The 14,184-nt window shown below is 36.0% G+C and overlaps 1 protein-coding gene across 1 annotated transcript in view; it reads left to right on the top strand.

Annotated features, from left to right (window-relative positions):
- Positions 1-1,764: 1,764 nt before the first annotated feature.
- LOC117399989 (lipoxygenase homology domain-containing protein 1-like) overlaps positions 1,765-14,184 on the top strand; it is a 92,925-nt gene continuing 80,505 nt past the window's right edge. The window contains exons 1-3 of the mRNA XM_059023400.1: positions 1,765-1,859; positions 3,159-3,789; positions 4,184-4,355. Of these exons, the coding sequence (XP_058879383.1) occupies positions 3,172-3,789; positions 4,184-4,355 (790 nt within the window). The 5' untranslated portion in view covers positions 1,765-1,859; positions 3,159-3,171. The remainder of the gene's footprint in view (positions 1,860-3,158; positions 3,790-4,183; positions 4,356-14,184) is intronic.

Genomic DNA, 14,184 nt, shown 5'->3' with positions numbered 1-14,184 from the left:
GGAGATCCCTAAGACAAGCAGGGCCTTGAGAATGTAAGAATTTATAAGTTAGTAATAAAACCTTAAAATCAATCCTATATTTGACTGACAGCCAGTGGAGAGAAGCAAGGACAGGAGATATATGCTCATGTTTCTTGGTCTTAGTGAGAATATGGGCAGCACTATTGTGAACATATTGTAACCTGTTGATAACCTTAGAGGAGATACCTGCAAAAAGAGCATTACAGTTATCCAAAAGAGACATTTACAAGTCTCAACAAACTTTTATATTTAGCACTTTTTTTTAGCTTATTGGATACATTTAGCCCACCTCATGATCTGTATTGCACTTAACCCATTCTTCATGAATGGGCAATGGAAGAGAGAAAGCAAAAGACAAAAGCCCTGTATCCAGTGAACATGTCCTGCCCTAGCCTGAGTACCAGGGGTGGCTTTGTTGAGATCCTCTCACTGCCCTACAGCCTATAAGAGGGACCCATAAACATAATTCTGACAAAATTAACCCAACAAATGATTAGTGCAAGTAGGAATGTTGGAGGCAAAATTTTATCTGGACCAATGACAATTTTTTTTAGGTCAGGCAGTGGCAGTGATTGGATATTTTATTGCCTCATCCAGATTGCTGTTTCTAATCATGATTGATATAATTTACCAATCAGTGACTGCCCTTATTTGATCTGAGGAGAACCTATATTCATTTTATTTTAAGTGGATTGGACAACAAAGGTATTTAGATATGTTATATATTTGAATACATTAAAAATAACAAAAATATCTTACGTAATACTGTACATCATTTTAAATATCAGTTCAAAATAAACTGTTCTTTAAACTAGTGAGGTATTTTTACTGCACATGACACCCAGTACAAAACTGATTTTCTCAACAGGGGCAGGGATGAAAATAAACAAATCTACTTTTTGTGAGCCAATCAGAAAACGGTTGCATGCAGTGAATTAAGAGCTCCTGCCAGGCAACTTCCTTCACTCAGCCAGCTACAGCTAATATTTAAAACCTCCTCTAATCCGTATTACCTAAAGATGTTTCAAATCAGATTACACCTCTTTTAGAAAATTAGACACAGCACCTGCCATTTGGAGCCTTTACAATTTACCCACCAAAACTTTATTTTCTTAAAATTGCTACAGCTCAATTATTATTATTTATTTCTTAGCAGACGCCCTTATCTAGGGCGACTTACAATTGTTACAAGATATCACATTATTTTTACATACAATTACATTATTTTTTACACATAATTTTTACATACAATTACCCATTTATACAGCTGGGTTTTTTACTGGAGCAATCTAGGTAAAGTACCTTGCTCAAGGGTACAGCAGCAGTGTCCCCAACCAGGGATTGAACCCACGACCCTCTGGTCAAGAGTCCAGAGCCCTAACCACTACTCCACACTGCTGCCCGATTTCATGAGTGGGAAATACAATTGGGAACCATTGACTATATCCTGATATACTACAATTTAAGAATACCTCCTAATTACCATTACAAAGGACAATGTTTACTCAAATATCTTGTACCAATTCACATAATGTTATAAATTTTGACCACATAAGTTAGTATAGTGCTAGGATTGGTATATAATGACAAGCATTTGGATGCTAGCTTCTAATGTCTCCAGATGTCACCTCTAGAGCCATACAGTTTTACCAGCAGTATCAGCACAGTGGACTGTTGTGGTTATCTGTGAGCAGAGATTAAGCAAATTGGCCCTGATGCTTCTTTCCAACTGCGTATCTCAAAATAGACCTGTGAGTTCATTTACTTGTTTTGCTGTAGCTGTGGTAACAGGATAAAGACCACGCACTGGACCCAATTTACTAAAAACATGAAACTGTGTAAGTAGAGTATATATTCTGGGGGGATTTTAGTGAGTTTAAATACAAATGTCTGAGTAAAAAAAAATAATTAAAAGAAGTTCTGTTTATGTTTTAGACCATAACGTTGTTTTTTATTTTATTTTAACTGAGAACATGTTTAATCAAGGACAGATTATATAGATTATAGTACAGTGTCTGTTTGCTTAAAGTATTTAATATATTGATGGTCTTATTTTAAGGAAGTATGGAAATAGAAACCTTTAAACTAATTATATTAGACTGTATTTGTAAGTAATATTCCTCTATATTGTTTTGCTCAACAAGAATGGAAATGTGTATCGTGTGTGTATCCATGTGAAATAGACACCTGCTATTACTGCAAGAGCAGAATAATTAATAACAGTAAAAAACACTTGTGTAAATAGGCTTGCTTGCATACTACTAATCTGGGTTTGGAATGCCTGGAGTATAAAGACGCACTTAAGAAAATGTATGCTGTAACTGCATGTTCAACTGTAGTGGCTGTGCACTGTTTTGGATATTACCAGAAATATATTGAATAATGCTGCTGATTTATGTTTTTTAAATGGGAAGCAATATAAGGATACCTTTCTTCAAAAATGTGCCGTGTTTATTGAACGGCACAACTAGTAAGTCCATCAAAAATGTAACTCTAAAGGCTGGACCCAGCCCCTGGTTACAATACATAATACATTTATAACCCAATGATTATTTATCATTACAGTTATTGTAAGGGGTAAAATAATTGTGCTCCTGTTACGTTTGTATACTTGAATTATCAAGACATGCTCCTCAAACTTGACATCATTACTATACATACACCAATTAATAGCCTGGCTAGATGGAAGCGTTAAGTGTATAATCTATGTTGCATACCATAGTGTCCTTTTTAATGATCTCAATGTGGTGGATATTTTTATTGCCATCCTTTAAATATGTTTAAATTTAAATTTAAACAGTCCCCAATGTGATGTTACTACAATAGGTTTTATCACACATTTTTCAAATGAATGATTCTATAACATTACAGGGAAAAAATCAACTTTATGGAAGAGGGTCTGTGCTAGAATAGAACACTCAACCTATACTTTTGCTGGCCTCAACAGGCATTTTAAAATGGCATCATACATGGAATATGCTGAAACAGTAGTTTAATACTACAGATAATAATTTTCTGTCAGGTCAACTTTATAGTTCTGAATCTTGGATGTGAACACTACTAGAACAGGTAGGTAGTACTAAACCCAAACATCGAGTTTAACCTATCTCTAATCAAATTGTTCCCCCTCATTTTAGGTGACAAGAAAACATGAGTGTAACCCCTCATTCTTCTGAAAGTGGATTAACCATGGCTTCCCGTCCTGCTCAATTTGCAGAACTGATTACAACTAAACGTGTCTGTTTCTACAAGAGTGGAGATCCCCAGTTCAGAGGGCTAAAGATGATCATCAATAATCGTACCTTCAAGACCTTTGATGCCCTGCTGGACACCTTGTCTAAAAGAGTTCCTTTACCTTTTGGAGTGAGGAACATCTCTACCCCACGCGGGATACATGTCATTAGCACTCTTGATGAGCTAGAAGATGGGAAATCATACATTTGTTCTGACCAAAAGAAAGTAAAGCCTATAGACTTGGAAGTGGCAAGTAAAAAGCCCAAACCTTGGCATTGCACCAGACCAGTCAGTGGCCGTCGACGTGCCATACAGTTAAAAAAGCAGAACGAGGGCCAGCTGTTTCAGCGGGAGAATTCTGTGGTGGTACGCACCCCCAAGAAAATTGTGGTCTTCAAAAATGGGGATGCTGGAATCAAGCACACGCTGATGTTGCAAAAGAAAACAGCACAGACTTTTGAGTCACTTCTTGATCTTGTAACTGAAGTGATGCAGTTCCCAGTCTTAAAGCTCTACACACCAGATGGAAGGCGGGTAAGTGGGTCTTCTCAGTAACTTAAAAGTCAATCAAAATGTGAATTGACAATTAATTGACAAATGCTTAAAACAACAAATTACCAAACCAACAACAGGTTGAATATATAAAATAGTACAGTAAAAAGGTAGCTTTTCCTAGCAGGAATTTAATAAAAAAAAACTACAGTAGAAATGTAGTCATCTGTGTTTCTAAGGTTATACTGTTATAGTTATAGTTAACGCTATTAGAATATTATGAAGAAGAAAGCATGAATAAGTAGGTATATTATATCTGTTATCACCCGTGGGCAGTGAATATTCCCTGTATAATGTCTCACATACATTTTAAATATATCTTGAGAACAGATCATCCAATTGTGAACTTAAGGACTAATTTATTCTCTTATTAAAGGTTGATGGTCTTCAGGCTCTGATTTTGTGCTCTGGAGTTGTAGTAGCAACAGGCCGAGAACCTTTCAAAGCTGGAAAATATGACCCCCAAAGACAGAGCCTACCTACCAAATTGCCAGGAATTTCCAATCGTGTAAACCCAAAACCCATCAACAAGATACAGCAAAGGAATCGTAAGTCTCTTTTAATATTAACATAATTAAGTTTCTAAATGGGGCTAAATGCTTCTGTTTAGCTGTAAGGGATTAGCTAAAAAAAAACAAACAACTGCTGAGTTGTTTAATGATATCCATAATTCCTGGTATGACCTATTTATCTGAATTAGCTGCTATGTAGGTCATTATGTATGTAGTATACCAATTAGAATCAGAATTAATACAGGAGCTGGTGCAAAAGTACTCTACAGTATATAGATTGGTAATGTTGTCTCTAAACCGCAAAATAATGAGTTGCAAGTTGTACTGTCTTTACCACCTCTCTTTCTCTTTTAATTCATCTTTCTCTTTTTCTCTTTTTCTCATTCTCCCTCCTGTATTACCGGTTAATGGATTCTCTTCACTCCAAACTGTTTGGCTTTTGCACTCCTCATCACCTTCTATCTCTGAATGCTTGAACTTTTGAAAATTACAAAGGGAGAAATAAAGCCTCCAGCATAAGGTCTCGAAAGTTCTCTTTGTCTTCAGAAAAGTATATCTTGAACAAACTCAATAATTCTATAGGCAGCAGCTTATATAACATTTGTGATAACCCTAAGGGATCTGTGGAAACATGTACATGTGCTGTCAAGGACATTCCTTTAATGCCTCTAGATGACGACATAGAAAAATCTATTCGCGTAAACCAAGATGGCACCATGACAGTAGAGATGAAGGTTAGGCTAATGATAAAAGAGGAGGAGACAATTCACTGGAGCACCACAGTAAGTCGATCCAGTGTGCTCAACCAAGTAAAAAACCAAGTAGACCCTGAGGCTGATTCACCAGATTACAATACTCTTCCTTCTAAAGCTAAAGCAGAGGTAATGTATTTAGAGGACTACAACTCAAAAGAGGCAAACAATCTCTTGCTTAAAAGAATGAAGGCAATTAGTGGAAATAAACAAGCAAATGAAATTAGTATTGTTGGCAAAGAAAGACAACAATGTGACACATGGCAAGATCCAACTGCACATGATGATGTCAACTTAGTTGAAACTGAAGAAGACAACAATAAGCAAAAATATAAGAGACCCCCAACACCTGGCCCTCTGCATATCAGAAGAAAGCAGACATCTATGGAAAGCATTAAAACATTTTCTGAAACTGAACTACATGAAAACTTAGTTGGCACATATTCTTACATCAAGGAGAAGGAAAACAGGGAAAGAAAAGGAGAATACTGCATGGTCAGCCATTGCAGTAGCAGGCCTGTACCTAAACCAAGGAAAGGAGATCATTTTGAAATTAATAACAATGATCTACATTCCAAATGTCGGACTGCAGGTGTGGCAGAGATACTGACACTCCACAACGGAGGAGATGAAATAACAGAACAACTCATAAACCTTGCTGAGCAGGAGAACTGTCATGATAATTACTTTGCAAATCATCAAGTGATGTGTGCCAGACCAGCTTCATCAGGCCATGCTATCTGCTTATCAAGGAACGATTGTGAAATGCATTACAAGAGACCATCCACTGCTTCAGGATCCTTTAGTGAGAGAAAACTTGAGTGTGAATCCTCAGCTTTCATATATGCATCTTATAAGAGCAGAAATGATGTATATTTTATTAAAAATGATGAAACAGAGGATTCACTGGCATATAAGTCATGCCAGAAACTACAAGACTCAAGTTCAGACTGTTCTCCTGCATATGCAGTGTCACAAATGAATAACACTGCACCAATGGATAACACATCCCTCAGTCAGTCTCCACCTGCTGTTAAAAGGAAAAAGAAGAAATCAAACAAACCAAAAGCCCCAAAGACTAACCAATCCGATGGTGTGAGCTCATATATAGTACCTGAAAAAAACAATGACCTTATTGGTGATCAAAATGAACAAAATGCAAAATCCTATTGTGAAGAATCTACTCGGCGTGCAGAAACATGTGCACGTGATGACCAAAGACCACTTAAAATGAAAAGGCGTAACAAGAAAAAGACAGAAGTAGAATATGATCCCAGCAACAGCTCTTCTGTGTCTGAGAATACATACGAGTTGAAGGACTCTGGGGAGAGCGCTCAAGGAGCAGTATATGAGAAACAGTTACATTACAATGTTGCCAGTCCAGGGTCACAAGATTCAGAGATTGATCAAGACCAAGAAAATGGCACTCAGTTTATAATTAAGAAAAGTGTTTTACCACCAATCGGTTCATCTGCAACAGACAAAAAGAAGCAGAAGAAACAGAGAAGGCAGAAAGGGAATGAACAAGATAAGCCTGATGAGGAAACAACAAGCAGAGGTGAAGAATTTAAGCAATATGATGAAAGTGCTTCCTCACTGGACATGTCTAATGTGGACACATCTCCCCCATTAATAAATTATTTTGAGAAGAAATGGCTGGGAGAAGTACAGTCAGAACCTACATTACCTCAGAATGAACTGACTGAACCTGATGCAGAAACAAGAAATAAAGCAAAAGTTGCATTTCAGATTGGAAGTGATCCTTCTGATGAATCTGATATTATAGAAGAAATAAAGGAACACATTGTTGAAAACTGTCTTTCCAGCAAGTATGATCACATCAAAAAAACAACCGAAAATGCTTCCAAAATTGAGAGGCTGGAGGAAATACCAGAAGAAGAATCTCCTGTAAGACAAGGACCAGATGAAGCAGAAGTACCTGACCAGCCCAGTAAAGTAAAGAGAGAAACCACGCAAACAGCTGAAGCTGCTATTCAAACTGACTTGGGAAAAATCGATGTAAATATGTCAGCAGGACAATACAATACCAGACCAGTACTGGAACAACTAAGTTCTTCGGTTAAATCAATCAAACAAATACCAACCCTCAGACGTCCTTTATGCCTGGAGAAATCATACAGCATGCCAGATTTTTCTGCACATGGTGCTTCATATTTTGGTACTTCCTCTAAAGTCCTTCTTGCATTGCTATCAATTATGACGATAAAGGAAGGTGTTGGCAGCTTTAACAACAGTGGAACATTGGTAAATAGTAGTAGCTGTTCAGAGGTCCAGACACTCATGGAGTCCCTTAAGAGAATGGCCAGCATCGAGGATGCTGAGGAGGTAAAGGCTAGTCTCTCAGGTTTGCAAACATGTACATTGTCCCACTTATTGCAAACCTGGAGGGAAAAAAATGTTAAAGAGGGTCCACACAACGTTTCTTTACCAGACACTCCCGACGATTACAAAGCCTTGTTAGAGACCAGCATGTCAGAGAACAATATTAAAATCGATGATACTTTTGACATACAGGAGCTGATAGAGCAATTCAGCATGTCTGATGATGTTCAGAAAGAACTATCTGCTATGATGAAAGACAACAGCGAAGCATGTATAGAAGAACAACTTGTAGACGCTTGGGAATTAAGTGATGTTCCAGTACCAATAGAAGAAGAGGAAAATGAACTAGCTGTTCAATGCAATGAAAAAGAATCTCAATGCTTTAAAATGGACAAGGTTCCTGATAAAGATAATGCAACTTTAGTAAACTCTAGTTGCAGTGATAAAAATGTTGCTTTTGACCAGAATGTTCCGAATGATGATCAGCAGGTATCCGTGGCAGAAGATATAACAGAAGTGACTCCTCTTTCCAATGAACAAAATGTAATTGCAGATTTTATGGTTGAAAATCAGGAAGGCTCAATAAATTGGACAAATGAACATCTCTCTGTAAATGACGATACTTTAGAGGAAGAAGATGGGGTAAACCCCACCTACGATGTATGTGACACTGTTAAACTCTGTGACGATACTGTGGAGTCCACCTGCAGACATTCATCAGCTTCGTCTTTAGCTTTTGGTTATGATTTAAAACAAAACCCCAAAAAGGAAATTGATGGAGTCAGCATCAATACTTTGAAAGAGACGTTTATTGGCAAAAGCATACAAGACTTCCAATATGGTAGCAAAAGACTACCAAGTCCATCTACATCTGACTTGTCTGACTATAGACCAGAAAGCTCAGAAAGTGTACATAGTGGTTACAGATCACAGGCATCATGTGAAATGACCACAGAAAGTGGAGAAGATGGCTCTGGAAAGCGATCTGTTTCTACAGGCTATGTTAGAAGAACAATTGAAAGATTGTATGGGAAGACCGAAGCTAATTTTAGACCTCCCTCTTTTAAGAGGTCCCCATCTGTGCCTAAACAAAAAGAAAATGAATGTCCAAGTAAATTGAGTGCAAGTAGCATTACATCTTTTGAAGAACCAAAGCCTCAGGTTAATGGGGATCTATCATACTTTCATGCCAATGGCTCTTTTCATTTAGAAGAAGAACCTTTGCAAAGTGTACAAAATACTGCACAATATGAAACAGATGATGGAGTTCTAATCGATAAAGGCAGATGGCTTCTTAAAGAAAACCACTTGATTAGAAAATCTCCACCTGAAAATAAGGGAATGTACAGAAACAATGAAACCACGTCAACAGAAACGGCCCTGGACAACACAAGTGAAGATGTTCCCTACTCACATTTTGGGAGCCATCTTCCTCCACTGGCTGCCATATCTTCATCGGAACTTGAAGAACTAGCTAAACCTATGGAACCAAAATGCAGCTACTTCAACATGCCTCGTGCCAGTGATTCCGATCCTTTCCAAGATGACCTGTTGAGCGTTAAGAGTAAAGGCAGCCTTCTCTGCAATGATAGTCCCAGAAAAAAGAAGAAAGGTGACCAGCTGTCAATGGCAACTTGCGCTGAACCTGAGCAAAAATGGACAGAGAGAAATGGTAGCCTTCCCTCTTTTGCCTCGGTAGAATTTCGGATGCCTAACAACAAAGTTCATCCAGGACAGGAACCTCCAGTGGCTCATGCTGTTGTCGCACAACCTTCCAGAGTAAACAGTGCCAATAGCAAAGCTCCTGAAGAGCAAGACTCTTTGGAGAAGCTTCACCTGATGTGCGGTCAGCACTGTCCAATATTGACAGTCACTGTAGAGCCGCTTAATGAGGAAAAGAGGGGGTATGTTTATCAAAAACAAACAGACCCTGAGAACCAATGGATAATGCATTCATTAAGTAAGACAACTACAGCACTTTACCAGCATGCACCACGTATGTCCATAAATGATAAAAGGTCCAATATGCAACTGAATGAAAAAAATATGACCTGCATAATGAATGAAATCATCAACATGTTTGAAACTGAAAGCATTAAACACGAGATTGAGAGGATCAAACAAGGACTTTATTTGCATGTGTCCAAAAAAGCAGATTGTGTAAATCATATAAAAAAGGGAAGTCAAATAATAAATAATACACAAATGTCATTAAATACTAGTGCCAGTGCAAAGAACAAAAGTGACAGGAAATACATACTTTCTTCACTCCCATTATCCAGCAAACCAGGACTGCAAGCATATAGACAAAAACCTGCTAGGGCATGGACTTTTGGCAGTGAAAACAATAACTCTGAATACTTTTCTGAACACTGTAATTCAGTGAAGAATTCTTACAAGGCATGGTTAACTCATAAAAGAAACACCACAGATGCACAATCCTCGGTAGACCCAAAAGTAGATAGTTTGAATAAATTAACAGGAAAACCAGAAAATGTAAAAAAGGGTGCAGTTTCAGAGTCTTTTGATATTGAAGCTGAACATGAAACCACATCTAATGATTCTCAGACCTTGAATTTCAATGCTGATGAAGAAAAAGGTCATAAGAAATAACTGCAAAAAAGAACAGACTTGTATATCTATAGTATTTTGATTTCAGTTGTCTGATTCTGATTGTTGTAGTAGAGCTCATTATATTGTATTAGTGTAAAATTGTATCCTGTGCAAAATGAACAAAGACTTAATAAAACCATATGTTATAAACTTTAATTAATCAATAATATCTAACACAGGAGATTACCAGATATTTCACTTTATTTGCCACACTGATGCGTATTTCTGCTAATGTAAAAGGTATTATTATTATCATATACTATGTCAATGAGCATATGCCTTTTTATTATTATGTAATAATAATATTTTAGTTTCAGGTGTTACTTTCTATTTCAGGCACCATGCTCTTCTAGAGTACAATTTTAGGTAGTCTATCATTGGTTAAAGCAGTTCCTTAAAAAATAGGATTTTCAGATCCATTTCTTGTGGATGAGATTGCCAATGATATTTGCCTTTTATTAAAATGCAGCAGTATAAAAGCTGTATAGAATATACCACATACGATTCCAGAACTGTAGAAAACCTAATCATTGGAGAAATATTAATAGAATTGTTTGATGCCTAACCCATCAAAATGGTTACTTACTGCTTTTTTATACATATTTTAAAATACTGGGGGATTTGTTTTACTCTCTCCAGTAACTGTTAAAAATGAGATATGTTTGGTGCGATAGGAGACCCAAAAATGGAAATGGTACCAAATACACTAAAGATAAGAAAGAAGATATAGTATTTAATGTATCAAGTAAAACTTTAACCACATCCCAAAAAGCAGTATTGAACAAAGGACTTAAATTTATACCAACTAAAAAATACATTGATAAAGATAAACTGGCCACCGAATTAAAGGAGTGAGAGAGACGCATGAGATTAGCAGAATATTTTTTCAATGAAAATATCTCAGATTCAGAGGATAATTATGAGCATGGGATTAAGGTTAATAGTACAAGCACTTGGACTTGGATAGAGACAAAAAGGTCAAAAGTCCCATTAGTAATGACTTACTCTAAACTATTGCTTAATATTTCTAAGATAGTTAATTTAAGCTAATTTAGGTGATATTTTAGTTCACAGTAAACAAAAAAGAATAATTGACAGAACAGGTTCTACAAATACTTGCTTTAGTACATGTAAAGTGTGTAAATAAATGGACACAAGTAAAAATATAATTTAACATAAGAACAACACATATCCACAAAAAACTAATACCTACTGTAAACATAGCAATGTTGTTTATGTAATAGCCTGTGAAAAATGTGATGAAATCAAATATGTTGGAGAGACTGGAACAAATTTATATAAAATAATTCAGAACCACCTTTCAATAATTAGAAATAATAAAAAAAAATGAATGAACCCATAGTGCAGCGCTTCACCAGTCAGGGACATGACATAAATGATGTAAAGTTTGTAGTGTTAGAACAGCTAAAATTAGACAATGTGACATATAGAAGAATAAAAGAAAGTAAATGGATAAATAGACTGAACACGATTATGCCAGCGGGACTCAACAGAAAAGAATGAACTAATTAACTTCAATAAATATATAACATTTAAATAAATAAATAAACAAAATTAATTCAGAAGTTGTGCATGCTGATACGCTAAGGAGGCTAAATCTTTGAGCTATATATATACACACACATACATATATATACCGTATATATATATATATATATATATACCGTATATATATATATATATATATATATATATATATATATATATATATATATGTATGACTGAATATCTTAGTCATTTATTGTTTTATGTTTGGTATACTGTCTGTATCTCACTGGCAGTCATTTGTTTTTCAGCGAACTGTAATACAGGGGAGGATGTTTGTAGCTTTAAACCCAGCCTTGCGCACAGTACAGTAATCCCAGTTTAAAGTAGCTTATCACAAATTGGTTTGGTAAAACCTGACGTACACCCCAAATAATGACTGTCCAATGTTTGTTTCGCGAGCAATTATCAATGTATATTATAAAATAATCATAAAATAAAATATTATTATAAAATATAATATTCCTAATTTTCTACCCTTTTGCCAAGAATATTTTTTTTATATTGTTTCAATAATATATTCTAGTAATATGCTAATCAATTGCTTTGCTGTATTTTAACTGGTGATAATAGATAATTAGGCCTGTCATATGTGATACTGTACATTATTATTATTATTATTTGTTTATTTAGCAGACGCCTTTATCCAAGGCGATTTACAGAGACCAGGGTGTGTGAACTATGCATCAGCTGCAGAGTCACTTACAATTACGTCTCACCCGAAAGACGGAGCACAAGGAGGTTAAATGACATGCTCAGGGTCACACAATGAGTTAGTGGCTGAGGTGGGATTTGAACTGGGGACCTCCTGGTTACAAGCCCTTTTCTTTAACCTCTGGACCACACAGCCACCTATATACAGTTGGCATACAGTATTTAAGGAAGAAACAGATGTAAATCTGTAGTATCTAGTACTGGCAGCTATGATCTGTTTCGTTGTCTTGTGTTTTTATTAATCTGTTTCGTTATGTCTTCGTTGTGTTTTTATTATTCTTTTTCTGTATAATGCACTTAAAGAAAGGTGTTTGTCCAATAAATGTTTAAACTTACAAATCCAGTACATTATAGAAAATGTCCTTTACTTCCAATACTTGAGGACCATTCCAGGCCATGTCTTTATATAATGAGGTTATAAATTATTTAATTGTACCTTTTTATGGAGACCTACGGTGATAAAAAAAAAAAAAAAATGAAATGGAATGGCCCTTGACCAAAAGTCAAGGAATTGAAACACTCATTGAAGATAAAATACATAACATACACATATATACATACTGCAAAGGATTTTACTTGTTTCAAATGTTCATAGCCCCTTTGATATAGACTCAGACAAAAGAATTGAAGATTTTGAAGCAACTTTTTTCACACTGCTAACTAACACATCGGATGGCTAAACCGTTTACCGATTAAACAAAAGATTTTAACACACTAACAAACAAAAAGTTTATACACTACCTTTTTTCAAAAAACATACAGGTCTCTTCACCATGACAGCCTCTCTCTTCACACAGACTGGAGACTGCCCAGAACAAACTTTTTGAACTGTTTAAAGACACACACACCTTCCTCTAGCAGGGACAGAAACTAATGCTATCCCTGCCAACCCCCAACACATTTCTTCCACGCAGGGACCCGCCCTGCCACAATACATACATACATACATAACTACGTACATACATACAGTACATACATATTTGCTCAAATACAATAGCATTGTTGGAACAATATATTCCGTTAGATATTTATACAGGTACCAAAAGTTTACATTTAGAAATGCAAGAATATGACATCCTGCCATATGGATGCATGAGCCAAATTGTGATAGACTTGTTTCTGCAATGAGCATTTCTTACATTCAGACTGTATTCACCTTTGGTGCATGTATAAAAGTGAGAGCACTGTTTCTACAAAAGTGTGAGAACGTTAACACAACACAATCTCTGAAAACTGACAAACTCCCTATTAAGACAAAAAAAGAAGTTACTTTGCAACAAATATACACACAAATAAAAAATGGATTCACAAAACTATTTCTTTGTCTTTAAGATTGCTTTTATACATTAAATAAAGTTTGGTATTCGTGATACATTTGAAGACAATCAAGAAAAATTTACACCTAAGATTTGGTTTTAATCATGGTCACACGAGGCAAAGCAGGTGCTTCGTCGGACAGTCCAGTTCAAATCACTGCACAGCTTGCCCATTTTGATTAAAAACCTTTATTTTCTATAATTGTTTCATACATTTTATGGCTAAAAAAGACAAGTTAGGTTAATGTGCCGGTAACATCATGTATGGAATCACAATTGTTGTACCTTTCCAAATTTTCTCATTATACATATAATAGATAACCATAAATAACCATAAATAATGTTGCTTCTAACAAAAGCAGTGGTGGGATTCCCCCGGGAGTCTATCCCCTACATTACTGAGGTGCCTAATTAATCTTATCAGCAACATTCTTTACCAAGCAGACAGAATTGCACCAAGATGGTGGTGGGGAGGCAGAAACTTCCAGTAAATTAGTGCTGGTATATTCAGCAGGAATGGAACAGACAGTTGTATATATGTACTAGCAACATTATTACATG

This window comes from Acipenser ruthenus, chromosome 4 (assembly GCF_902713425.1).
Source record: "Acipenser ruthenus chromosome 4, fAciRut3.2 maternal haplotype, whole genome shotgun sequence".
NCBI lineage: Eukaryota > Metazoa > Chordata > Actinopteri > Acipenseriformes > Acipenseridae > Acipenser > Acipenser ruthenus.
This window is presented reverse-complemented; position numbering and strand designations above follow the sequence as displayed.